Here is a 26,567-nt window from a genome sequence, read left to right as displayed (position 1 = left end):
CGCCCAGTATTTTGTTGTTGTTAGAATCCATTGGCCAGACAACGGCAACAGCAACAGCAACGGCAACAGCAACAGCAACGGCAAACGACGCCGGCGCCGGCGCTAGCCATGGCCGATGGGTTTTCGCAGTCATCGTCGTTGTCGCCGTCGTCGAAGTCGAAGCATCGTGCTCAAGTCAAGAGCAGCAAAATCACACGCAGCCAGCATAACACAAATTTCAGTCGGCTTTTTCACGACGCGCCCGCGGTTGTTATTCAAACCAGAGCAGAAGTTTTTTGCTTGTTCACATATTAAATTGCATCGCTTTGGCCTGTTATTTAATTTGCAAAATATAATTCAATAAAAACTAATTGTGCAATAAGTAAAGTAAAATGTGTGGCAACTAAAAAGAAAAGCGTGGCAAAGGAATGTAAGTGTTTGCCTCTTCCAAAGTGTGTGTATGTGTTGTGGGTGCCAGCATCCCATTCAAAGATTATGCTCAGTGGGTGTCATATATATATATACATAGTTGTTACTGTAACCCAAACTCCGTTTTGTTTTTTTGGTAACTTAATTTTATTTCGATTTTTCAATGTGTGTACCCGCATTTTTGTTGCCCTTTTATGCGTTGTATTGCTATTGCCTTCGTACAGACGCTTCACCGGCTTCCGATTGCGTCTCTCTGGTTCATTGTACTTGTGTACTTGTGCGCAGGATGCAGTGCTCACTCGGTCCGAGCAATGGCAATGGCAACGGCAACGGCAGCAGCTGAAAGCAATTTGCCATAAACAACAGCGACATTGACAGCGTTACAATTGTATTGCATTTGCTGCTGATAGTTTGTATATGGACTTTGTATAGATGTAGCTAAGTGATAGACTGTGTCTGTGTGCAAATGTGTGTGGGAGTGTAAGTGTATGTGTGTTGGAGTGTGTGTGTGTTAGTAACTGAGTGTGTTTGAGGCGCCGTATCGTGATTGAAGGCTGAATAAATATTGACCAAACAAACGTCATCCATAGGCAGTGGCAAATATTCTTATTGCCAGCGATTTATCTCAATATAAACGTCGAACACTCGCATACACACACTTACTTACACGTGCTCGTTATGCGAGTGGGTGTCGTGTGCCGAGCTCATCATTCAATGCATGCTTAATATCTCATTTGCGAACGACACGCGTCGTATGCGTAATATTGTTGCATATCAAGGCAGGCCGGCTTTAATGCTCGGACTCTTAAATGTTGCATATACTCGTATGTAAATCAAAAACACTTTTATGGCCGCTCCAGCAGGAGCAGCAAGCAAACAACAACAATAAGCCGCTGGCGCCGAGACAAAACGTCTGGCGTGCTAGAAGGAATCAACAACAACAACAATAAGAACGACAGCAGCTGGCAACGACAATTGAAGAAGACACAAATGAGCATGCAAAGAACAGAACTCAATGGCAAACAACACACACACACACACACAGTGCCTAGACACACCCAGTGCCTAGACATTAACAAGCCCAGAGGGCGCAGTGGGCGAGAATGTCACCCTCGCACATTACACATACGACACGTTGCCGTTGCCGTTGCCATCGCAGTGGCACGTTGCCTACAATGCAAGTCAAGTGATGGGCGCGTTGACTGTTGACGGTTTTACTGTCACGAGCATAATTATTATTGTTGTTGTTGTTGGGGCTGCAGGAGGTGTTTGTTTACATGCAGCCTTTAGAGAAATTGTGACTGCGTGCGAGATTGAGAGAAGGGTTTTGTGTCCTAATGCTCAAGCTGCACGACATCGCACAACGATGTCACACACAGCTCAGACATTTTGCATTTTATATGCATTTTGTGTAAGTAGCACAAAGTTTAATTCGATAGCTTGGCAAACAAAACTTGAGGGAGTAATACGACTACGTGGCATGAACTCGCGAACATCTTGATAGCCGGTTAGTGAATTTCCAATGGAGTGTTTATAGAACACTGCGAAAAATACTGCAAACAGATTGAACTAGATAGTAGAAAAGCGAGAAAAAATAGTTGACTAAAGTTGCGAAGAATTTGATTGCAAACTTTGACAAATAATAATAATAATAATCTTTTTTAGAATTAAAAGCAAAAATTATAAAACGTCTACTGCAATGGGGTTGCTGCCAATCTAGTATATTTGTACTTTATTGTATATTGAGAATGTATATTTGGTATATTTGAGTATTTTTTTAGTTTTTTTTTTTTTTGGTAAATTCACTTGGTATATTTTAAGAATAATACCGCACTTTTGTGCTTTTATTTACTTTCTTAGATTAACTTGCTATTAATTTCTAAATAGAATAAAAGACATTTTTTTGTTTGTACTCAGGAATATCTAATAAATCGTAATAAATCTTTTTATATTTTTAAATTTAATTTTTATTAATTTTCATGATCCATAAATATCTTAAGTATTTTAATTTATATTAATTCGATAATGGTATTTAAATTTAAAGTCTATTCTAGCTTTCCTATTATTATGTTACTATTCAATAAGCATTTCCATTGCACTTATTATAACTTTTCCTTATTTCATTTTCACTTCCTTCATTTCAGTTTCATAGCTCAATTCATATGCAATTATTTTATATTTTCTTTTTTATTTAATGATGCTATATATTCATACTCAAATTCTCAATCACATTAGTCCTAGCAATATTTTTAAATGTCCTTTTTTTATTCAGCAACCATAAGAATTACTATTAATTTTCATAGCTTATATATTATTTACTATAAACTTCAATAGTTGACCATTATTTGCACATTGTGCCTTTTAAATACATAGTTCAACGGAATATGCATTTCAATTTCAAACCATCTACATTCTATAATATTGTATCACTCATCAATGCGCTAAGTAATTTTCCCTGTTCACTCTATTGACTATCTCGTTCATCGTGTATTTACCACTTGCTGCAAACACACACACAGTGAACCCTGAAGTAATGTGCTATCACACTCTGTGGTATCATTAGAGCTTTGGAAATCCAGCTGCGGTTATTGGATTTCGATGGCGGCTAACATTTTGACATAATAGGCATCGACAGACAACGCCTGAAGCAGACGCGGTGTGGAATTTCCATACAAATGGAAAATATTTCACGGCATAAAATGAAATTGAGGCTGAGTTAAATTAAATATTTCAAGCGTTTTACTTTCATGCCCAACTAAGTTTCCGTTCTCGATTCGGTGAATGTTAATTTGTTGGTTGCGGTAGATTTTTTTGTTGTTTTGTTTGCTTGCTCTCGCATTCCATAACTTAAACACCAACAGAAAAAGTCTTCATTGAAGAACCATGACGTCAATGTGCACGTTGCGTTTGTTTTTGTTTGTATTTTAGTTTTTTGTTGTTGTGGCGCAACAGCAAAACAAATCGAAATACTTTTTTCAACTAGCAGCTGCAGATTCAGATTCAGATATAGCGGCATCGGCATTAATTAAACTGGCGCCCAACTGTTCGGACTGTGCGGCAGGGACTGGGCCAACACTCGTGTAAATGGTTATTCCTGTTACCCGTAGGGTAGAAGAGTATTATAACTTTGTGCCTAGAGGAAATGTATGCACAATTTGTTGTTGTAATCGGGTACAAATTATAGAAGTTATTCAAAAAATGCTTTTGTATATCAAAAAGGAATACTGTAATCAGTGTATTTTGTACTCTATGATATATTTGATATGTAGTACTACAATGTATACCAAACATAGCCCTTGGAATATTTAAGTATTTTTATTTAGTATATTTTTAGATTATGGTTTAATTGGTGTTGAGTCCTATATGTTATATTTTGAATATAGTTATACATTGATATACCAAACATAGACTTTGGTATATTTTAATATTTTTTTTGTATATTTACTTAGTATGTTATCTTTTTGAGTGTATTACTATATAGATATACCAAATATAGTCTTTGTTATATTTTAGTATTTTTTGTATATTCATTTGATATATTTTTAAAATATTGTGTTAGCATTGGGTAGCAGATATCTCACAGTCGAGTACACTCGACCGTAGCTTTTTTGCTTGTTTTTCGTGTGCCTCCTCAACTATACTATTCTTGCCTCAAATCGTTGCCCGCACCCTTTTGGAACAATGCTGCAGCAGCCACAAGCCGTTGCAGTTGGCATCGTCCACATTGTGAGGCACTAATGACCGCACGTTTGACGTCGCTTATTTCTTTCTTTTTTGGTTTTTAATTTTTTTTTTTTGGCAGCCAGGCCAGGAGGATCGTTGTCAGTGTGAAATGCATGCTGGTTGTGTCTCACTGTTCATGTTCTGCCAACGTATGAATTTATAATTGCTTCAATTCTTCAGCCCAGTGACAACACTCTCGGCCTCTGAGTTACCTATGTATACTCTATATAAACGAGATATGAGTACCGTGTAGTATTCGAAATTGTACTCACACTTATGAATTAAAATACTCAAGCACTTTTTGTGCCAAAATGGTGAGGTTTATTTATACACGAGAACATATGTATATAGACCATATTTCGACTATTGAAATGCGCTGATTGTTAATGTTCTGTGCGCTCTTCTGTTTATTTTCATAAGTAGAGCAAATGTTTGACGAGTAAACAGCAACAATTTTATGAAAGCCATTCAAAAAGAAATTGCAACATTTCTTTTTTTTTTTTTTTAGTTTTCATTTTTCATGTTTGGAAAATGAAGATTGCAATCAATTTGTTATTACACTTTAAGGTGCAGCTCTCTGAAGCATGCAAGGAAATCAGACATAAAAATAGAATATAAACAAGCAATTGAATATTTGAGACTACTATTTTTAGTTAAACACGTATCTTTGGGCTATTCGAAATGTGTGGAATCTAAACTGAGTGTCCAAAAATTTAAAGTTATCCATTGTGAGATTATTTTTTAAATGACAACGAAAACCCGAAAAATTGAATTGAACAATGAAATCCAATCTAAAAGTAGTATCTGTAACTTAAATTTTAAAAAAGCCAATTTCAATCAGATATTGCTATTAAATCCATCAATCTCGAAGGCTTTTTGAGTTAAGTAAAATAAGAATAATATTATAGTTCAATCAATCGAGATCAGAATTAACTGATATCGTATATTTGGCTATATTTACATCAGAAAAGTCTACAACTCATCTGTGATATATATAATATTTTAATACTAGGGAAAACTTAAATAAATATCTGATAAATTCATAGATTTATAAATTAATCATTTTCTATATTGCGCTCGAAAACATGTCAATAACTAAAGTTTTAATGAAGAAATATAGTTTTTGAATAAAATCAGTTTCATATTTATTTATAAATATTTACATAGTTTTTGAATGTAATCCTTTTTACATTTATTTCTAAATATTTACTATCCATTCTTCAATTGCAGTTTTAAGCTGTTGTTGAGCATGGACTAAGAAGGATTACCAGCGCAGCAGGACATTGCCAGGCGACAAGTGAAGGCCACACACACAAAGTGGAAGACTACATCTCACAGACAGTTCAGTTCAAGTTGAACATTGACAATTTGACAGCAGGAGAGCAAGATGTTTGATGCAACCTGGTTGCCCACCGCCTGCGGCTCTTTGGCGCCCGCATTGCTACCGCCTGCTCACATTGTCATCTTGTGGTACTTTTGGGAGAACTATTCACGCTATGTGGACCGACATTTCTGCAGTTGCTCATGCTGGGACACGGTGTTCAAGGGCCCCTACGAGTCGGGAGTGGCCGCCTACAAGCACATGTACTTCAATGCCACGCCCAACAGCTTCAAGATGTGGATACTCACCGTGTTTGCCGTCATTGCGTTCTACGAGTGCATCAAACGTCTGATTGCCCTGATCCTGCAGCAACGTGTGCGCTACTCAATGTTGTTCCTCTTCCTGTTGTCCATCTTCTCGCATTACTATGCCTGGTGGGCGTACATCAACTATTACAACGATGACTACTACAAACAATGGAATCACCAGCTCTTCTTCACGGTAAGTTCCACCTGCTTCACATGTGTATGTCTGTGGACAGTGGCCATCCATAATTTATTAGCAAAGTTCAGTTGAGTTGAAAATGCCGATGCTTAAAACTTGCACAATATGCGCCGTGTTCATGTTCGTGTTCGAACTTAAACTTTGCCCATCCGATGCTTCACTCGTGCTTCACGTGCAACGCCACTTCTAAACTTGCAACGCCTCCACACGGCCACAACGATTACGAGCACTCAAGATAGATTTAAGGATAAGTCATGCGCCTCTGCTGTTTCTGCTAGCCGTGTAAAATTTGTTAAATGGCCAAGGCGAAAGTTTCGAGAGGTCTAAACTGCAAACTTTAGACCACGTTAATGAGCGACTGCAATCGACAATCGACAATCGACCAACGGATCAAGTGCACTTTATGGCAATCCCAAGTGGCCAATTGGCCAACGTAAAAGCACAACAAAAATATATAACAAAAATCATTGACAAACAATCTATGCTCTAATTCGATAGCTTTTTATTGTAGTTCAACTTTAATTATTATTTTCAGTTGAAGCTAAATCTAGGGAAGAAAAAGATTGACAACAATTTTTATATAAGACAGAAAATTATATTTATGTATTTTATTATTGTATATATTATATTTCAGATAATTTTGATTCGAATCCAAATTGAATTTTATGTAGTCTTTAAGCGAAAAAAAATCTAATAACAAAATTTCTACATAAAGAAAATTAATTTTCGGAGATCGGGATTATTTTTATTTAAATTCAAATTTTTTCTATGTTTAAAATCTTTTTTGATAGTAAGCTGAAAAAAACATAAAGCAACTCAAAATTCGAGCATCAGTACTAATCGTGATATATTATTGTCAATATAAATATTAAGTGCACTTTAATTCTTTAATATTATATCGCTATTGTCGATTGGAATTTGTTTATCATTTCTTTACCTTACTAACTCCCTTGCTCTTCTCCTTTTAGATAACAGAGTTGTTCTCCACGGTGCTGGTTATGCATCTGGCCAACACCACGAATGTAGTAAAGCCCAAGAAAGTGTTCTGCATCGTGGGCATCGCTTTGCTGCACATACTCGCTGGCAGCTTTGATCAGTTCTTTCTGAATGTGGTGCGTGGGGAGGGAGCAGCTCATCAAGTGGTGCGTGATATTGGCTTCATGTTTCCGGACTTATTGCATTTGTTTGTGCCGCTTTGGCTGCTACGCAAGGCACGCAAAGAGAACTTTGCCACACGTCCCTTTAACCGAGATCGCAAGCTGCATCGCGATATTGTGGCCATGTTGTGCATGGTGTCGATCATGTTTGGGATCTGCTCGATTTTGTGAGAACGAATTCTGATGGGCGCCCACGAGGAGATGTATGGCAAGATAAAGCCCGCCCAGGATACTGCGTTGATGCTGCTCAATCGCTATCGCATGCTGGCGAACAACAATGTGCACAACTAAACAACGAGAACGAGAATCCGAACTGTGGACAATATAAGCTACACTACTTGGCAAGTCAGTAAGTGTGTGGAGCGCTAAAACACGCTCTAATTGCTTCTCATTTCATTGTTGTTTTGCTACTTTTGACGATTTGTGATAGTTTATCATTTTTGGGTCAAAAAAAGTATAGAGAAAAGGAATATCCAAAGCATATATACTAAGTAGTATCAACTAAATACTAATCAAAGTACATAATCAATATGGCAAAAAATTGTTGGCTTCCATTTGTAGTAACGTTGACCGAAGCTCTCTAACTGTTAAAACATATCCAAAAATCCCCAAAAACACACAATGGCACTAGGCACAATTAGCAGATGATAGCATTATCCATCTTTAACAAACAAACGCTGGCTGGGTGCAGCTAAACGATCAGTAAAAAATAAAACGAAAACGATTATCCAACATTTGAAAATACTTAAAAAATAAGTACAACGAATGAATAATTAGCATAAGCTGTGGCAACCGGCGTAAATACGTATTGAATAACGACCTCAACTCGACATACTCAACATATATAGAACATATAGTATATTGCCAAGTATTTGCATATTTTGTAACCCACCCAGTGTTATTTCTACATACATATAACATTTAGTATCTTAGCGTTAGATGCGATTTAGACTGTTGTTGGATAATATAGTATTATTATACACAGACACGAACAGAAATATTCCAGTACCATAGTAGAGAAGAAAACCTAATAAATCTAAATAAATTACAACAAATCATAATAAACGAATACCCGTAGTAATCAAAACTAGCGTTAAACGATATTGTTATAAATAAACTACATGGAATAGCCTATAAAAAAAAGAACACAAAACAAAATTATGTATACATCCATACACACACAAATACATATACAAATACATTTACATATATTTTTAGTATACAACATTATATTAAATAAACATTAAGAGACTGAAAAAAAGAGAACAATCATCAAGTAGTTTAAATATTTAACCATTCATCCGGTAAGTTCATAAAACAATTCCACTCGTTGTCTTGTATTTATAATTAATTTTATTGAAATTGGAAAATTCTTTATTATTATGTCAGTGACTGTGTAAACACACAGCGTATAGATGTTTTTGCAGTAGTTCTATCCATATATACATATGTTATAAAGTATATTTCAAATATGCAATTGCATTTTCCAAAAATACAATTCGTTTTCGTTTTTGTTTTACTAAATGTTTAAAACTTAGCATTTTATTGTACTACACAAAATGATTCACTTGATTTGTTTCAATCATTTTTGTGTTTTTATATTCTTTTTTTGTAAATTAGAAGACATTTGAAATGATGTACATTATACAATATATAGAGGAGAGGAGAGAAGTGTGTGAACATCGTATTAATTATAATGGAATGTTGTCGCTTATGTGTATCTACTGTATGTGGTACACATTCACAAATACACAGAAATGTATTTGGCTGGTTTTGACCGAGCACTTAAAAGTACAATTGTAACTTAATTTGGTAAACAAAATTGTGTATAAAAGTCAACTAAACAAAAATGGACGGTTTTGGATGACTATTGAGAGTTTCAAAAGATTCGAGTTACACAAATTAAAATAAAATGCCATAAAACAACAAAAATCAAAGCGTTACAGATACGTCACGGTAAGTGTAATAATTTTAGCAACCAATTGTCAACCAAATTTGAAGCAAAAAACTTGCCCAAAATCATTGGCAGTGTGTGTACGTGTGTGCGTGGAGAAAGCCTTTTGATCATCTATAATATTTATATCCTAATTCGTTTGATTGAAAGTGTATAGAAAATTTTGTGAGTTATGCTGCTGTTGTTTGTTTAAGGCAATTGATTTTCAACAAAATGGCGGATCTTCGTTTTGGTTGATATTTAGATGAAAATCTCCGTACGCTTCCTGACCTGGTGACCCGTGGTCGAGTGGAGCACAGCATCATCGGGATCATCAGCACCATCGGCGCCATTATCCTCATGCGTCAGATAATCTCCTTTGTGACGGTGCAAGTAGCGACCGATGAGGAAGAACATCAGACACAGCAGGAGGAAAAGTATTGCGAGCAAGACTATAAGTAAGAAAATATGTATTAGAACAGAATTCATAGAAGGAACAGTAATAGTACTTACATGCCAGCAGCACCGAGTTCACTTCGTTGTATGCCTTGCGCAGCTTCTCCTCATCCACCAAAGGTGGTGGGCGAGTTTCTATTTCAATGGGCGGATGCGTTACCGGTTCCACGCCGCAGAAGTCTTCAGTCAAATTTGCTAGAAGACAAACACGAAATTGAAGTAAAGTATTTATAATTGAATTGGGAATCACTTACTGCCCAGTGATTTGACATTATTGGGAGGATTCTGTTGGAACATCAGTTTGAGCGGATAGATATCATCGAATTGCACGCGTGACACACAACCCACAAAACCATCCGTCATTGACAAGTTCTTTCCAATGTACATGTATTGAATGTTATTGAACTGCGCATCCGCCGAAGCCTTGATATCAAAGTGATACTCAACGGGCTCGTAGTTATCCACTTGTAGTACCACCGTTGAGCCGCTGTTCTTGCGCATGAAACGCACGTCGTGGTATTGACCTAAGCCGAAATGCTTTTTGGGGAATATAATTTCCTGTCGCTCGAAACCAAAGTCAAATACACAGCGCAAATGACCTGAAATAAACAATATTTTAACGCAAAGTTAATTAAATAATAGCTTAATCAAGTTACCTGAATTGGAGATCTGTATAGTCAAATATTCGCCAGTCAGATTCGAGGTGAAGCCCAGCAGGAAACCCTTGGGTATGGTGGTGGTGAAGCCCACGCGAATGTTCTCGGCAATTGTGGAGCGGAAAGAGCCCTCAAACTCGTAGCGAATAATTGAAGCGGAACGCAAGTTGACACCAATTTCTGCAAGAAGACAAACAGTTTACTAACGTCCCAAAGTGTTGGCAAAATCTTCACTTACCATCTGCACAAATGGGTCCCTTGAAGGCGCTCCAACGACAGTCACAGCTATAGCCATCGTAGCGTTCAATGCAGGTGCCGTTGTTGAGGCAAGGACTCGACTCGCAACGACCCACGCAACCTGTGCTAATGCCGTATAAGCCACGCTTGGAATAGTCCTTCAGATCCACCATTTTGCCATTGAGCAACAAAGCACGAATGCAACCCACATAACCATCACGATACTCCGTGGTAGCGCCAATAACCAGATCTGAGGTCAAGTGCAGAGCACGAACTGGGCCTGGGGGTTCACGCACTTCTGCCTTAATGGATCCATCGACCACCAGACGCGCCTCCTTACGATTTCGCTCCACGCTCACCGTGTGCCAGTTATTGTCATTCAGATGATAGCTGGTGCCCACATTAACACCAAGTGGACCACTGCCAGCTTGGTATTGGAATTGTAGTTTGTTGCCGCCATTCAAGCTCAGCTTGATGTAATCAGTGGGACCAGTGGCGTGGAAGATGACAGCGTTCTCTTGTGTGGTGCGGAATTCCAAATAAATATCACCCGAATGTCCCATGTCAAACGGCGGCAGATTAATCGAAGCATCGGCAATGCGGAATGTAACCACATTGCTAAACAGATCATCGCCCTCACAGCGCATAGGACCCAAAGTGTACCGACCATACTTTTCGTCCAGCGGGGTGCCAGTGTCACCAAATTTCACTGCACGCACCGGCAGATGTTCCTTTTCACGAATATCGCCGCCATCCTCAGTCCACTCCAGGCTATTGGAATCACAGTTACACCACTTGGTGGGATCATTACATTTGCCCAAAATACCGCATTCGCATTTTCGGGAACCGGGCAAAGCGCCTGCCCAGTAATCCATGGGTTGATTGTTACGCGAGATCCACCAGGCGAATGGACGGAAGTTGCCAGCCTCAGCTATAGAGATGAAAGTGTTAATAAGTTGAAAAATGCATTCACTAAATTAACTGCTTACAAGGTGAATTGAAAAGACGCGAGGAATGACACGAGTAGCTCAGTCGCTGCCAGCAGCTGTGTGAGCGGTTGAGCAACGCTTCGATCTGCAGCTGATTGGCATCGTACATAATGGACTGCGCAAAGGAGCCCGGCTCCTGGAAACCATCCACTGTGGTTGTGTGCTCTTGGCTGTGACTCAGCGTGGTGATGACGCGTCCATCAGCTGCAAAGGAAAGTGACAATTAATTTTCTGCTGGCTCAAACCATAGCGGGCGACACTTACAATAGAACTCGCAGGTAACAGGGAAAGGTTCCAGCGGACCGCTGCCATCCACATCGATGTTGAGGTTGACACGCTGCTGCACATGTTGCACATTCTTCAGCGCCTGACAGGACAATGGATTGTTGGCTGTAAAGCGAACGAACAGCAATGAGTTGGCATATAAAATATTAAAAGGTATCTTTTGTGACAACTTACAGGTGTGACAGACAGCGCCAGCATAACCAGTATGCGCACAGTCGCAGAAGAACTCCATGCTGTTCTGATGACAGACACCCTTGTGTTGGCAGGGATTGGGATTACAGCGATCAATCATCTGGCAGGCATCGACCACTACTTCATCACCACAGCAGACCTCTTCGCCCTGCACCCAATCCTGGGGCAACTTGTAGTTGCCATCCACCGAAATCAGACGCATGCAGCCCACAAAACCATTTCGATCCAAGCCGCCAGCAATGTAATACAAACTTCCCGTGGCAATCTGTATATTCTTGGTTGTTGTCATAGGCCGTTGATCGATGTTGATAATCAAACGATTGCGTTCGATCGAAAGCACAAATGAATGCCATTTGCCATCATTGAACTGGTCCTCATAGTTGTCGAGTATAATTCGTGGCCTGTCCTTCATGCTCAAATCGATTTTAACCTTGCCAAACTCCAAAAAGACTTTAACATAGCCGCCCGAATAGAATTCATGCTGCACCATGACGCCCGTCTCCTCGTAGGTGCGGAAATAGAAGGACACATTCAAACGCTGCGAGTTCTCATAGCCCTTTAGCTTGACAAACGAGCCACGCGTCGTGAAGGTAACTGGATAATTTGAGGGCGACGGACAGGCAAACAGACTGTTCACTTTGGTGTACAAATGGGCTTCGTTCAGCTCGTAGCTGTCCTTCATGACGCGTATAAAGTTGGTCGAGTTGAAGTAAATATTCTCCAAGCAACCCGAAAAATTCTGCTGAACAATGAGACCCTCCTGCACATTTGGCACACCGCCTAGGTACAGCTGCTGATTGAGATTCAAGCGTGTATAATCACCACTAATGCGACTACGCACAATGACACGATCTACGGAAAAGATAATGTCCTGTTTGTTACGCGAAACAACAACATCGTGCCACACATTGTCATCCAGCAGACTGCCCACTGAAAGCGATGCCATCGAGTTGGTTCCCAGTTTCACATTCATCACCATCTTATTGTCCTTCAGCTGCAGCGCATAGTAATCGCCTTGACTACCGCGGGAATACATCATAATTCCATTCGCAAAGGCGGTTTTGAAACGGAAGCGTATGGACTCGCGCAACGATGCAATGGCATGTTCCTTCAGCTCATAACGCACCAGGCCAGTTCCATTGAAGTAAAGGTTCTCCGCAACTGCCAGAAGAATATAAATATTAGTTTTGTATCTGGTAAAATGTACTCTGAACTTACTGTATTCACAGCCGTAGAGCTCGACACGCATTGAGATGCGATCGTGCCAGCGTGTAGGATTGATGCGCACCCATTGTGCAATGATGGGCACTTCAAAGATATTGTAGTGTATGTTATTGCCATCAGAGTTGCCCTTGAACATCTGCACAATACGTAAAATTAAATTAGTATACAGATACAAACATACAGATTTGTAATGCTGCCACCATGCAGTGAGTTTTAGTTATGCATTTTGAATTAGTTTATGCTTTTTATCTATGGTTAGGATTAGTCACAATACCTGCGGCTCACTCGTGGGATTAACATACGAGCGCCAATATTCGCCATCATCCGAGTACTGAACGATATACTCCGTGACAAACTCATCGGTGTGCATGCGTCCCATGGTAGCGATCTTGCGCACCATGATCGCCTCGCCCAGATCGAGTGTTAGAAAGTGATTATAGGTATTCTCGACGGGCGTCCAAGCTGAGTTACCTTCACCGGGTGCAATTTAGTTGTATAGAGGTTAGAATTCAAGAAAGTGTGTGTGTATGTGATAATCAAGCATTAACTATTAGTTACCAAATAAATGAATACATAAAACATGCCGTAAACCAAGAAAAAAGTAAGAAAAAAGCTCAAGCCAAAATACAAATAAAATAAAATGTTAATAAAAATCATAATCTTTTGCTCAGTTTTGTAGCCAGATGAACCACCACCACAATTAGATGACATTTGTACACTGGGAGGATTAGAGATTGGGCGGGTGGTTGAGTCTCTCTTACCTTAACGTTGCCGCCGGGCTCTTTATAGTCGGCAAATTCGAGGTCTGTGATGCCGTAGCTAATGGTATATTCGGTCACATACTCATTGCTGTGCGGTCGTCCTTGCAGCGCAATGTGCGTGACATTCCTCACCAGACCCAAATCAATAATCAGACGTTGATCAAAGTCCGAGTGCTTGGCTGACCAAGAGGTGCCAGCTAATAACCATTTAGTAAGTCAAGTCATCGGGGGTGGATTGTTGGGTTGTCGGTTGGTTGGGGCAGTAAAAATTAATGATAATTTAAAAATCAAAATAAAAACAAAATAAAAATTGCCAACTCGATTAGCAACAGACAAAATGTTGGGCAACCAACAATATAGCAATATAAATTGCCGCCTGCCCGCCAATTAAGAGAACATAATTTAAGACCATTTTCGTTTGACAGCTGCAAGTGGTTCAGAGCGAATATAACAAGCAAAGGTCCTTCAATCGATTGTCGAGCAAGGGGTGAGATCAACCCCTCGCACAATATTCGCAAAATGCAGCAGACTGCAGTAGGAAAAATGGTTTAGGGGTGAGCCCAAGAAAAATGCCAAAAGTGCTGGTGTTAACACTAAATGGACATGGCACACGGACTGAGTATAAACAATTGCCACAGCCGGATTTTCTCCTCTGTTCCATTGTTTCCATTAATGGGCCCGGTGTGTCCAAAGACTGTGTGAATTATATTGTGTGTGTTTGTGTGTGTATTCTGCATCGTCGAGGATTATAGTTTGAATTGAGTTGAATTGCGCTCAAACTTGGGTTCAATGCCATCATCAAACTTGCCATCGACAAAACTTTGGTAAACAATTCCGAAAAACGAGGCGAAAAACAACCAAAATACACTGAGTAAAACTGCCTAACAAATCGCTACCCTTGACGGTACTCTATGCTCCCTCCTGCTATTTAACAAACACAGTTGTCTGGCCCATGTCTGGGGTCCATTACAAGCGCCTACATTTCTGGGTTTATTGCATTTTAATCATATTTCCGGCTTACGTCTCTTCTAGCTTCCTTTTTCCTTGCTTTGTTATTTTTAGCAAGCAAATCAAAATTTATGCCGACAGCTGCTTGGAGCTTCAGCAGTGAGCTATCACAAATATATGTTTACCAGGGCTGAGTGTCGTTACGAAAAGGTAAACTCAATGAACCGGTTCAGAATTTAAAGGGATTTGTACATAATTAAATAAAAATAACGTCCTAAGTTGAACACACCTTTTAAAAATCGATAAATAATAAATTTAGAAATAGTTTCTTCACAATTAAAATATAAATTGTAAATATTAAGAAATACAAACAGTTTCACAGCTTTATAATAAAACTAAATCAAGCTTTGAAGCTAAACTTCCGATTCAAACTTCGAACTCTACGAAAACCTTTCTGAAAAGAACCTTTAGTAAACATTCGAGCTCAAAGCCTTGAACCGAACCCAAACCAACCAAAAACTTCCTCCTTTTGCAGCCCTGATACTTACACTAGCTGTTGCTACTCGTCATATTTGCTTATCGTTTATGTAAAGAGATTTATTACAGTATCAAAGATTATGCTAATTTTGATATGCTATTGTTTCTGTGCTAGGAATGTCGTTTCTGCGGCTTCAGCAACGCTTGTTTGCAGTATTCCACCACCTCGGGTTGCTCAGCGATTGCACTTGGCTCTATCAGATCCTGGAAAGGCACAAACTCAAAGCGCGCATTCTCGTGCGGCAAACAATTGCGAAACGCAATCGCCGCGCAGTATTTGTGTGCGATTAAATGCTCCTCGAAGTGCCATTGCGTCATGGGTGTGCCGTTGCAACGCAACGTGGTGGCGCACAGTGGGGAGACGGCCTCCTCCAGCGGATGCGTGGTGTCCACGGCAAAGCTTATCTTTTCGAGATCGACAGTAATGCCCACGCCCAGTTCCTTAACGTAGGCCTCCTTGAGGCACCAGTGACGCATGAATGCCTTGAGCTGTGCCCCCTCCGTGTGCTGTGGTCGCCCAATGTAGCTCCACTCCTGGGGCGAGAATTTGCTCTGCATGAGGCGAAAGAATTCTGCCAATGGCTTACCGCCACTATACTCGATCTTCATAACATCTGTGCCAATGCCAAACTCAGCGTCATCCCGACTGCCTCGAATACCCGCTAACAGCACCAGGCTGCCCTGATGAGAGACATTAAAGCTAAGCGTTGAGCTGTTATCCTTGGCGGACTTGGATGGCACCCAACATGGCTTGCCGCGCACATCACGCTCAAAGTGCACTTGATGATACGGCTCGTTGGTGCACGTGCTCACAAATTTGCGCATTAGCAGACGGCCAATCAGCGAGGACAGAAAGTCATCGATGAAATGAAATTTCATCAGGCGTGTCCGCTCCTCGATTTGTATGGCAGCCACCGCATGCGTCAGCTGTGGCAGAGTTGGCGTCCATGTGCTCAAATCGAATGCCCAACGTGTGCAGATGTGTTTGTTCATTTGGATTGTTGTTGTGTGTGCTTGTAGTTTACAAACTATTTTACGTATTTCTATAACATTCCGTTTTTTTCGCTTAATCAACTAATTTGCTAATACGCTGCTGCTTCTTCTCGCTTGGTGTCATTCAGCATAAAGCGGCGACAAAAGTTTTGTGACGAGTTAGCAGGGCTTGTTAGCGAGTAGAGCTGTCAACGAGCTTTGCAGAATAATTTTAAACAATATGGCGGCTAACTAAGGGGAGCTTATTACGCAAATTACTAAACTAATCAAAACAACTCAAATAAGTAAAAGTAACAATTAAAAAAGGAAAATAACTCAACAAACACTCAAAAATAATAAAAATTGCACTCACCATTTAAACGCGCTTTGTCCGGACCACGTTCGGTTAAAGACGAAGTGGCCGTTAAAACGGCACGCTCCATCAGCGGCTGGTTGCATTCGTAATCGGAAAAGTAATCGCTGAAAGAATCTGCAAAAACAATAAAGCAAGAAAGATATAATCAGTAAAAAAGCAAACCGCAAGTTTGACCTAAATGTTCAAAAATAAGCACAAGTTTACATATATAAACTGTCACAGGCGTAAATAAATTAAGTTGAAAAATTCCAAAACAAAAACAAAAGTTTTACGCTTTGGACACCAGCCAATACAGTTCGAGTCGCCTCGTATATAAAGATTTTCAATTATAAATTTTGAGTGGCATTCATTATATTCAGGGTGGGCAAAGTCCTTGGTTTTTTTATGACCAATAAATAAGGGCTTCGAAAGGACAAACATACGGCATTTGTCTGTCGCTATTGCAGTGCAATCTGTTATCGGACTGATTGTTTGTGTGTAAACACTGTTGGTCGCCATGACATTATTATTATTATTATGCGACTGCCTGCAGTAGAAAAGTGCCCACTTAGACAGACGCAGAAAGAAGCGGCAAGGCGTGATAACAGGTCCCCGGAAATCCTCGCCTCCACAACAATTGTCTGTCGTCCCACGACAACATCCCCCCAAAAAGGGGTTGGCGTCGCTGTCGCCTTTGTGGGTGCAGTTTATATGTAAACAGTAACAACAAAAACAACCCTTAGCAAGCAGGAGACAGACTACCAAAGTTCATGTGCACTTGGAAGTTCAACCAGTGACTTAAAGGGGGGCCAAAATGTAGCAGATTAGCAAAAGTCAATCTAGATATACCGCTGCACCTATACATATATACCATATAGTATATATTTATGTACGCCCAACCCAATTTAGATGTCCTGTGACAGGTACCTGAAATGGAATGAGTTCTAACATAAACAACTGAAACACGCACGACATTTGATTTTCAAAAATAATCAATAGCCAAGCAAGCATGTAGTTTGAACTAGTTTCTTGATAACTCAACTGAAATCCAAGAAAAACAATTTACTTCTTCTGCTATATAAATCGACAAATTACACGCAATTTCAGCAGTTTTTATTACTATACTTGGCAATCACAATGTAGTTTTTTTTAACATAAGACAAGTATGTACTACACACGAAAATACATTGGAAATGTATAATAAAACAAAAAGAAAATGAGAAAACAAATCTGGCTAATGTTCTCAATGAAATAAATATGACGTGACCGATTTTGAAAAGTAATTTCCGCCTCTCCCCTGAAATTGTGAAGTGCGGATGATTTGCGCCTTGGCCAAGAAATAATTATAAGCATTGGAAATAAATTAGCAAAAGAGTCTTGCGGTCCAGCTGTCCGTCTATCTGTCTGTCTGTCCGGCTCTTTCATGGCAATGAAAAGCAATGAACAATTTTTCGGTGGAAATTGTTTATTTTTAGTCATAAAATTGTTTGCATATGAACTTTCAATGTTTATTATTGCACACAGCGTAAAATTATTCGTTTGGAACCCCAAACGTAACATTTCAAAATATTTGCTCATTTTGTTGGGTTGACATATGGAGCAGGAAGACACGTGTAAAATGATTTTTATGGCATTGCATATCATTCAAATTATTCAATAAGCAATATGTTCTTTTTCCCCGCATGCGCATTGCAGCTGCCGGAATCAAAATATATGCCGGCAACAGCAAACAAAATATGCAGCCAATTTGAATTTTCTACTAACTCCCAATAAGTTCCCAAAAACGAACGAGTAGTAAAAAAGGCGTTGTTTGTTGAGTTTTGTTTTGCCAACGCTGTTCGTAAGCAGTGTTTGGATCTCGTGAGCGCCAGAGAGAGCGAGAGAGAAGAATTAGGGAGTAGCGAGCGTGATCGTCATATTTACAGAGCAAGAGAGCCGCAGACACGCACACATTGATAGTGTGGGAGAGTTGAGTTATAAACGAAGAACAAACACAAAAAAGACGAGGAAAATGACGAGTCTTCTCGAGCAACGTTTGGGGAACACGCCCTAAACTTGGCTTAATCTAATTCTCCATTTTTACACAAAAAAACTGATGATTTTGGGACAAAATCTTTATAAATCTTATATTTAGTGGAATTTTATTACCTGCTCGTGCAACTCCCACGTTGTTGCTGCCCAGCAGTAGGAAACAGCAGCAAATGGAAGAAATTGTTAAAGTCGTCGCTTTCATGGCTTGTCTCATTTTGCTCTTATTTCGTACACACAAATCAGCCGTAACAATGATTTAAAGAGACATTTATAATTTATTTCACAGATCCAACTAGCCACAATAGGTTAATACTCTTATTTCAACTGCTGCAGACAAAAAGTCCACAACAGCGGGGCAACTTTTTGTTTTGCCAACCCCGCGGCACTCTGGCGTCGTCAACGTGAACACCAAACGAATTTTATTATTTAAAACGGACTATTATTATCAATGAAAACGCCTATAGCGAAAGAATTACACCCGAACACACGCACTAGTAACTGCAGCGCCTGCTGCACGTTCGATTATTACAAAAAATATAATAATTAACTCTTCTGCGGGTTTCGATGACACACACACGTCTGTCTCGTTCGTTTAATTTTATGTTATGGATGTTTTTAGCTTCGAAAAACTTTACAGTTCCAGACACTGTTATTAACAGCGAGTGATGAATGTGCTCTGCAATAGCTGTTACTTTTAAAAGTGCATTCAAGTTTTAAATATATTTTAATCTATGAAAAATATACAACAAAAAATAAAAATGTTATCTAGTAGGTCATTTAAATGCGGCATAAGATATTCACAAAATTAGTAAAGCTTGGTTTTGAACTAGCCGCTGTTAATTCTCTCCAAAGAGCATTAACAGTGCCATATTGAGCCGATATGGATGTTACTCACATCTAATATTAAAAAGCTTAAGAAGTCTTTTATCTTCAATGACATAAATTTCAAAATACAAAATAATATAAATCGGTATTTATCTAGTTTTATTTAAAATTTCATTCTATATACATATCTTTGCAAATTAAAGTAGGGAATAAACTCTATCCACAATACGTTTGCACTTTTGCGTTAACGTAGCGCATATTCGCTTCACTTATACTCAGTTGCGATTACGTTACGCTCCCTTTCTGCTACGCCAGAAAAATTTGTTGGCGTGTTTTGTCAGACGTTGCAAAGTATTTCGCATTTTGTGGACCAGCAAGAGATATTTAAATTGCCAAAATGTACGGTGGTGAAGACTTTGATAATTCGGTGAGTGTACACAAATTGCTTTCAACACCGCTTGCGAAAATTGTGCGAAATCACATCCGGGCAACATAGTAAAAACATAACCCAACTTTTTTGTGTTTGGCTGCCGTCAACAACAAAATAAAATTATTTTACCAATTTTGCAGGACTTTTACGATGATTACGCGCACACCGGTGATCCGCAATTGGATCTGGAGTACGAGCGTAGCTACTACGCAAACCGCATGCCCGAGAATGTCAAGTACTTTCTCATGAACTTCTGTCAGGCGATTAAGGAGGGGAATCTCTATGACATACAGAACATGTATGAGAATACATTCCCGCAAATCAGTGATCATCATTTCGATAAGACGGCATGGCCCGAGGAGCAGGAGGTGGGCGCCATTGTGGACAACGATAAGGTGTTTCTGATTTTGTACAAGGAGTTGTACTATCGTCACATCCATGCGCGCATTCCTGGTGGCCCTAAGTTGGAGCAACGTATCAATTCGTTCTTCAACTACTGTGATTTCTTCAATCTAATCATTTCGGCCCAGAATCCTGTGATGCTTGAGTTGCCCGACATCTGGCTGTGGGAGTTGGTCGATGAGTTTGTCTATCAGTTCCAGAACTTTGCGCAATACCGGTGAGTATATCAAGATTATGTGGTCATCAAGTCGAACCTAACGTTTTTCTATTCACCGCGCCAGTGCTCGTCTGACGGACAAATCGCAGGATGAGATTCAGCAGCTGTGCGTGAATCACAGCAACGTATGGAGCATTCTATGCATTCTCAATGTGCTGCACTCGCTCGTGGACATCTCCAACATCAAGAAGCAGTTGGAGGCCATCTCGCAAGGCGTGGATCCCCAGACAGTTGCCGGTGATTTTGGCAAACTGGGCTTCTACAAGATGCTTGGCTATTTCTCGCTAGTCGGTCTGCTGCGCGTCCATTCGCTGCTGGGCGATTACTATCAGGCCATTAAGGTGCTGGAACCCATTGAGATCCACAAGAAATCTGCCTACTCGCATATACCCGCCTGCCAGATCTCCACATCGTACTATGTGGGTTTCGCTTACATGATGATGCGTCGCTATGCCGACGCCATTCGCACTTTCTCCGACATCCTGCTGTACATTCAGCGCACCAAGCAGCTGTACAGTACCCGCTCGTACCAGAACGATCAAATCAACAAGCAGGCGGAGCAAATGTATCATTTGCTGGCCATTTGCTTGGTGCTGCATCCGCAGTGCATTGACGAGTCCATTCAGCAGGTGTTGCGCGAGAAGAACTATCACGATGCCATGTTCAAGATGCAGTGCGGTGATCTGGATGTCTTCAAATCGTTCTTTGTGTTCGCCTGCCCACGATTTGTGAGCCCTTGCCCCCCGGCGGCCGATGCGCCCATGGAGGACTATGTCAAGGATCCCATGGAACATCAGTTGCTGGTGTTCATGGATGAAGTGCGCCAGCAAAAGGATCTGCCCACCACCCGCTCGTATCTGAAGTTGTACACCACATTGCCGCTGACCAAACTCGCTTCCTTCATCGATCCCAATGCCAGCGAGGATGACGTGTCCAAGCTGCTTATTCGTTTGCTCTGCTTCAAGCACAAGATGCGCAATCTGGTCTGGAGCAAGGGACCCAGTGGCCTCGAGGGCACCTTCAAGTCTGGTTCTGAGGTGAGTTGCAAATTTAAATAACCTGAAGAATTAAAGACTAATTTGTTTACTTGACATTGCAGCTCGATTTCTACATTGATGATGACATGATCCATATTGCTGACACAAAGGTTTCGCATCGTTATGGCGACTTCTTTGTGCGTAAGATAATGAAATTCAATGACCTAAACCGCAAGCTGAAAAACATCAACATTTAAACCTAGAAAGCAACAGTACACAACTATATTGTAATCGTTCTCTAACTAATTAATATTCCAATTTGGACTCCATTTGTTTTGATACCAATAAAAAACAAAATGCCTCGCAAGCGCAGCGAGATGTCGAAACAAATATGTGAATAATTCTTATTACTCAAAAATAATTTTTAAGGTTTCATCAATGGCAGAATTTAAAACAAGCTGTCCGATTATTAAGATTTTAACATGTACTTTATTTTTGTTATTTTTTTTTTTTTGTTTAACAATACCGTTTTGTTATATAAAATTTGTATTACTATAAGGAAATTCAATAATCTACACTTATCATGTTTTGTGAATTTTCTACAAAATCCAATTAGATGCTCAGCAGCCGCTTACATTTAATGGTTTGTTTTTTTGTGTTTTTAGTTTTGGAATGTGCGTTTCGTATAAATAACATTTTATCGCATCATATTCGTTTCTTAGTTTTCCTTTTTTTTATATATATAAAACAAAGTACAAATTTCTTTGGTAAATTAACAATTGTTTGCATGAAATGAGTTATAGGGTTGAGATACAGAGTACAGAATACAGTTAAAAGAAAAAGGTGGAAAAGATCAGATATAGTGGAGAAGAAAGAACCTTACATACAATTTTACGAGGCATTAAATAAAAGAGAGTAAATTGTTGTTGTAACTTAAGATTAATACACTTTATACACGAAAGAACGCTTGCGCTTTTTTCACTGTGCTCCACTTAGCGGGCTTAAAGGCTAAACACTTAATGGAAACAATTTACAAATTACGGACTTGATTGTGGTGGTATTAAGGGTTGGTTAATCGACGGTCACCGTGCGCTGATTGACATCGATCAGATAGATGGCCTTGTGATTCTGCAGCACAAAGTCAACAAATGCATTAATCGGTGCAATCTCATCCAGGGATGTGTTATTGCGACCGGACCACAAGAAGTTCGGACCAAACACAATTGCCAAATTCGATGAGGTCATTTTGTTGAGGTCCGCACAGTCGACGACACGCACCAGAAAGTCCACAATATACTTGAACAGTTCATAGTTCTCCTCGGGCAGTTTTTCGCGTATCAGCTGGGTGACATTGCGCGAACGCTCCTCCTTGGGCCAGTCCAGAAACTTAGTGACATCATCGTACAGGTCAAATGTTAACAACGGTTCGGCCAGATCACGTAGGAAACTTTTGAGCAGACCCGCAATAACATGCACATTCACATCGCTGAGATCCACGTCCTCGCCACGATTGACACGCTCCTTAAGCGCCATAATCTCAGAGTGATTGCCGGAGCGTCGAAAGATGCCTTCCGTATCGATGACACCGGTGATCGAGAGCGAGTCCACGCACTTGCGCACAATTGGCGGTATCGAGTTGAGGCATGGACTGTGCATTACGATAAATTTCAAGGGCACACCAAACTGCATCGTTGTCCGCCCATTGGGGGTTGCTGATGCTGATGCGGCTGCTGGATTCGCACGATTGCGACTTGGATTCAGTTTATCGTCGAAATCGCAAATGGTGTCGGGCAGCTTGAGCTTGTCTAGGCCCAGCGTCTGACGCAGCTCATCGAGGCTGGCGATGTACACTAGCTTTTTGCGAAACTTTTCGCTGATAAAGGGGCTAAAGAAGTTCCAGATGACGCGTATAAACCACGTCGGATGCACCACATACAGGTTCTTAAGATTCTTGCGAAAATTACGATCCAGCTCTTTATAGGAATTCCACAAGAATTGCGCCGATGGCTTGTTATCTTCTTTTAGTCCCTGATGGAAATAGACGAGTATATAATCGTTCTCCACAAAGGGTTCAATCTCTTTGATGATTTCTCTGTAAAGAAAATCATTTAATTGTTGATCTTAAAGTAGACAATTACTTAAAGTTACCGCACAAAGCCTTCCAGCTGGGATTTTTCTGGAAAACGCGATGCGTAAATGCCGAAAATGTGACGTCCTTGCTTGTCAGTGCCCAGGAAATCACATTTATTTTGCTTGAGTACCGATGGAGTGTTCTCCGACTGTTCGCGCAATTCCTCGAAATCGTCCTCTAATGGATTGTTGGGTTCTTCGTTCTCAAGATCGGAATCTGAATAACAATTACAACATAATTAGCCACATATACAGAAATGTCTCCACACTTTACTTACCATCGGCTAGCACAAAATCACCAACCATAACATCTTCTATGAACAAGAAAAATCAAGTGTTTAGTCATTCAACGTTTTCATTATATGCAAATAATAATAATGGTAATGTAGTAATTGTAATTCTTACTCTCAAGTGGCGCTGAGGTCAACAGCTCTGTATCATCAAACTCCAGCTTTGGTTCGCAGTCATGCAAATCGGATAGACTTGGCAGAGGATCCGATTCCGAGTTCTCCACAATTGAGCTAATGGCGGGCCCTTTATTGTGCATGTGTAAGAGAATACAATTTATTAATTTCTTAAGATTTTTTTTGGAAACAATTGGTCAGAATTTCAAAGAGTCAATCTTACAAGTAATGCTTTTCACTTAAGTAGTAGTAGAGTAGTATTTTGACGGCCTTAGGCAACAAGTTAGTTCGGATTTGTTTTTTGTGTGTATTTTGTTTGTTTGAGTAAGTGAATAAAACATGAATCAGAATCAGAAAGAATTTGATGAGTTATCGGGCTTAAAACGTAATCGTCGTTTCTTATCGAATTTCGAATTAATTTTACATATTTACATAGAGATTTATAAAGAGGAACAGAGAGCAAGATGAAACGAGCGCAAACGAACGAACGAGCGAGCGAAACAGAGAGAGAGAAAAAGTGAATTTATACCATATACATTGTAAATAGTTATTTTATAAGCCGCACAACAATCACAAAAATGTTTAACAACAAACAGCAGCTACTGCAAAAATTTACAAAAAAAAATTGAAATAGGTTAACGATTTTCACAATTTTATTTTATTCATTTTAGTTTTAAAGACCGGTTTCTCATGTTTAAGTTAAAGCGAGAGTTAAATTTATATCACAGTTACAAGCAATACGATTTTCTCAATTTCAAATCAGCAATTTGATAACCGATATTATAATTATCATCTCATTGAGCTGACAAATTGTTAGATGTACGGTTTTTTTAAAGGTTAACTTAGAGGTAAGTTAAAACCGTTGAGAAAATAAAATTCTTTATTCCCACGAGGAGAAACCGGACCTTAATAAAGTAGTTTTTATTTACAAAGGGAAGGGGAATCACAAAATAGCCATACTTTTTTTTATTTTGTTGTTACGTTTTGAATTGAGGTTAGTAGAGCGCAACTTGGAGGCAGTTAATTGTTAGTCTACAGCAAGGCAAGAAAATTGGTTACAGTTACGTTTAAACGATTTAATTCTTAAGCGAGGCGCAAAAGCATTCAACAAAACATATATTTTTTAAGATATAGCTACACTAACGAAAATAACGGTCATTTAAGACAGTGGATCTCTTTGTGTTTTCATCGTGTTTTTTAGCTCTTACCTGGCAAACGCGCTGGAAAACGTGAATTGGCATCCATCGCCCTAGGAAACGAATGAGTCGCTGCTGTTGCCTGATAAAAAAAACGACGACAGCTGTAAAACAAAAACAAAATTACATTAGCCAAATACAAAGAAAACTACAGAACTTTCGATGACGTCACATTTCACTTTGACTTTGACAACAACAAGAGGAAGAACGTTCCCCAAAGCAAGCTTATTTTCTTGTTCTTCCTTATCGCGGCTGCTGTCGCTATTGATGATGTTGATGAACGCTGATTCACATACTCCAACGTTTATCGCTAATGCGCCACAACAACAACAAAGGCAGAACAGGAATTGCGCGCAGTAGCGATTTATTTACATTGAATAAGCAATAGGTTATTTCTTGCTGCCATCGACAGCGACGTCGACATCGGACACGGCAATTGGTAAAGTTCAAGTCAAGCCGAGGCCGAAGCTAAACACTTGCACGCAACGCGCGCGCAGAGGTGGAGGTGAAGTAGGAGGGGGCAGGAGGAGAATGGCGGCGACGCCTACGCCCACCACCAAAACAAACTACAGTATTTGCATATATACACATACATACAACACACATACGTAGCTGTTTATAGTGAATGTCAAATTGCTGTTTAAAAGTTGAGCTTGCATAGTTATCTTTGATTTTTACCACACACTCATTCTATTTATGACTTGTTTTATTATTTATCGAAAGCTTGAGTCCACACACATTGTTGTTCGTCACTTTTAATATGGTTACATTATGTGCATACTACATACATATACATAAAATATTTTTAGTACATGAAGAAGGATGAATTGTTTTTTCTTTTCCTCTCACTAATATACTAAGTAATAATATAAGACAGTGTCAGCGGTGCAAATAGAATTTTCATCATGGAACTGCGCATTTACTCGACAATTGCCAAGCACACATATTGTATTATTTACTTTATTTTTGTCAATGAGCTTTTTATCAGCAGCAACAGCGCAACGGTGTTTTTGCCGTTTGGGTACCACAAAACTTCTGCAGTCTTATTTTAAATATTATAATGTTCAATTACACAATTTATTGCTGTCACTTTTCACATATGTTATTTACCTATGTGCCCTTCAGCTCTTTCACTATTCTACAAAACAAATTACGTTAAAATCTTTTTTGTACGCTAGACGAAAAAAACTTTGTGATTAACTCTGCATCAGTGTGACCGCAAGCTGGAACTTCAAATATAATTTTTTACTGTGAACATATGGCAAATTGAAGTATTTTTATTATCGTTGTTAAAACT

General features: G+C 39.6%; 5 protein-coding genes across 11 annotated transcripts; 2 read left to right on the top strand and 3 right to left on the bottom strand.

Moving 5' to 3' along the window:
* Window positions 1-45: 45 nt before the first annotated feature.
* On the top strand, window positions 46-8,384 carry LOC132788937 (uncharacterized). 2 transcript variants are annotated; one of them, XM_060796629.1, is made up of 3 exons: window positions 46-409; window positions 5,362-5,953; window positions 6,015-6,441. In XM_060796629.1, the coding sequence occupies exons 2-3, from the start codon at window positions 5,519-5,521 to the stop codon at window positions 6,144-6,146; spliced, it is 567 nt and encodes a 188-aa protein (XP_060652612.1). In that variant the 5' UTR covers window positions 46-409; window positions 5,362-5,518; the 3' UTR covers window positions 6,147-6,441. The 2 variants fall into 2 exon arrangements, with proteins under 2 accessions (XP_060652612.1, XP_060652611.1); XM_060796628.1 differs by lacking the exon at window positions 6,015-6,441 and adding an exon at window positions 6,925-8,384 and having other exon boundaries at window positions 51-409.
* A 75-nt stretch (window positions 8,385-8,459) lies between these two features.
* LOC132788928 (neurexin-4) lies at window positions 8,460-19,285 on the bottom strand. 3 transcript variants are annotated; one of them, XM_060796614.1, is made up of 12 exons: window positions 18,807-19,285; window positions 16,677-16,793; window positions 13,360-13,556; window positions 13,080-13,221; window positions 11,844-13,022; window positions 11,649-11,774; window positions 11,385-11,588; window positions 10,397-11,326; window positions 10,159-10,338; window positions 9,757-10,101; window positions 9,560-9,697; window positions 8,460-9,498 (listed from the first exon to the last, which is right to left on the bottom strand). In XM_060796614.1, exons 1-12 carry the CDS (start codon window positions 18,901-18,903, stop codon window positions 9,308-9,310), a joined length of 3,846 nt encoding a protein of 1,281 aa, XP_060652597.1. In that variant the 5' UTR covers window positions 18,904-19,285; the 3' UTR covers window positions 8,460-9,307. The 3 variants fall into 3 exon arrangements, with proteins under 3 accessions (XP_060652597.1, XP_060652596.1, XP_060652598.1); XM_060796613.1 differs by lacking the exon at window positions 13,360-13,556 and adding an exon at window positions 13,847-14,043 and having other exon boundaries at window positions 8,461-9,498; XM_060796615.1 differs by lacking the exons at window positions 16,677-16,793; window positions 18,807-19,285 and adding an exon at window positions 13,847-13,974 and having other exon boundaries at window positions 8,461-9,498.
* LOC132788936 (L-aminoadipate-semialdehyde dehydrogenase-phosphopantetheinyl transferase) lies at window positions 15,366-16,528 on the bottom strand. Its single transcript, XM_060796627.1, has one exon. The coding sequence runs from the start codon at window positions 16,322-16,324 to the stop codon at window positions 15,443-15,445; it is 882 nt and encodes a 293-aa protein (XP_060652610.1). The 5' UTR covers window positions 16,325-16,528; the 3' UTR covers window positions 15,366-15,442.
* A 458-nt stretch (window positions 19,286-19,743) lies between the features above and the next one.
* Window positions 19,744-21,930, top strand: LOC132788932 (eukaryotic translation initiation factor 3 subunit L). The gene is made up of 4 exons (XM_060796619.1): window positions 19,744-19,941; window positions 20,085-20,563; window positions 20,628-21,600; window positions 21,663-21,930. The coding sequence occupies exons 1-4, from the start codon at window positions 19,912-19,914 to the stop codon at window positions 21,795-21,797; spliced, it is 1,617 nt and encodes a 538-aa protein (XP_060652602.1). The 5' UTR covers window positions 19,744-19,911; the 3' UTR covers window positions 21,798-21,930.
* A 254-nt stretch (window positions 21,931-22,184) lies between these two features.
* LOC132788935 (rho GTPase-activating protein 68F) lies at window positions 22,185-26,497 on the bottom strand. 4 transcript variants are annotated; one of them, XM_060796623.1, is made up of 6 exons: window positions 26,381-26,497; window positions 25,283-25,374; window positions 24,076-24,204; window positions 23,949-23,984; window positions 23,689-23,887; window positions 22,185-23,632 (listed from the first exon to the last, which is right to left on the bottom strand). In XM_060796623.1, the coding sequence occupies exons 2-6, from the start codon at window positions 25,317-25,319 to the stop codon at window positions 22,612-22,614; spliced, it is 1,422 nt and encodes a 473-aa protein (XP_060652606.1). In that variant the 5' UTR covers window positions 25,320-25,374; window positions 26,381-26,497; the 3' UTR covers window positions 22,185-22,611. The 4 variants fall into 4 exon arrangements, with proteins under 4 accessions (XP_060652606.1, XP_060652608.1, XP_060652607.1 ...); XM_060796625.1 differs by having other exon boundaries at window positions 23,949-23,981; XM_060796624.1 differs by having other exon boundaries at window positions 25,283-25,323; window positions 26,381-26,485.
* Window positions 26,498-26,567: the final 70 nt, after the last annotated feature.

The sequence above is a fragment of the Drosophila nasuta genome, chromosome 3 (assembly GCF_023558535.2).
Source record: "Drosophila nasuta strain 15112-1781.00 chromosome 3, ASM2355853v1, whole genome shotgun sequence".
NCBI classification, from domain to species: Eukaryota; Metazoa; Arthropoda; class Insecta; order Diptera; family Drosophilidae; genus Drosophila; species Drosophila nasuta.
The sequence above is the reverse complement of the archived record's forward strand: the minus strand, read 5'-3'. Positions and strand labels throughout refer to the sequence as shown.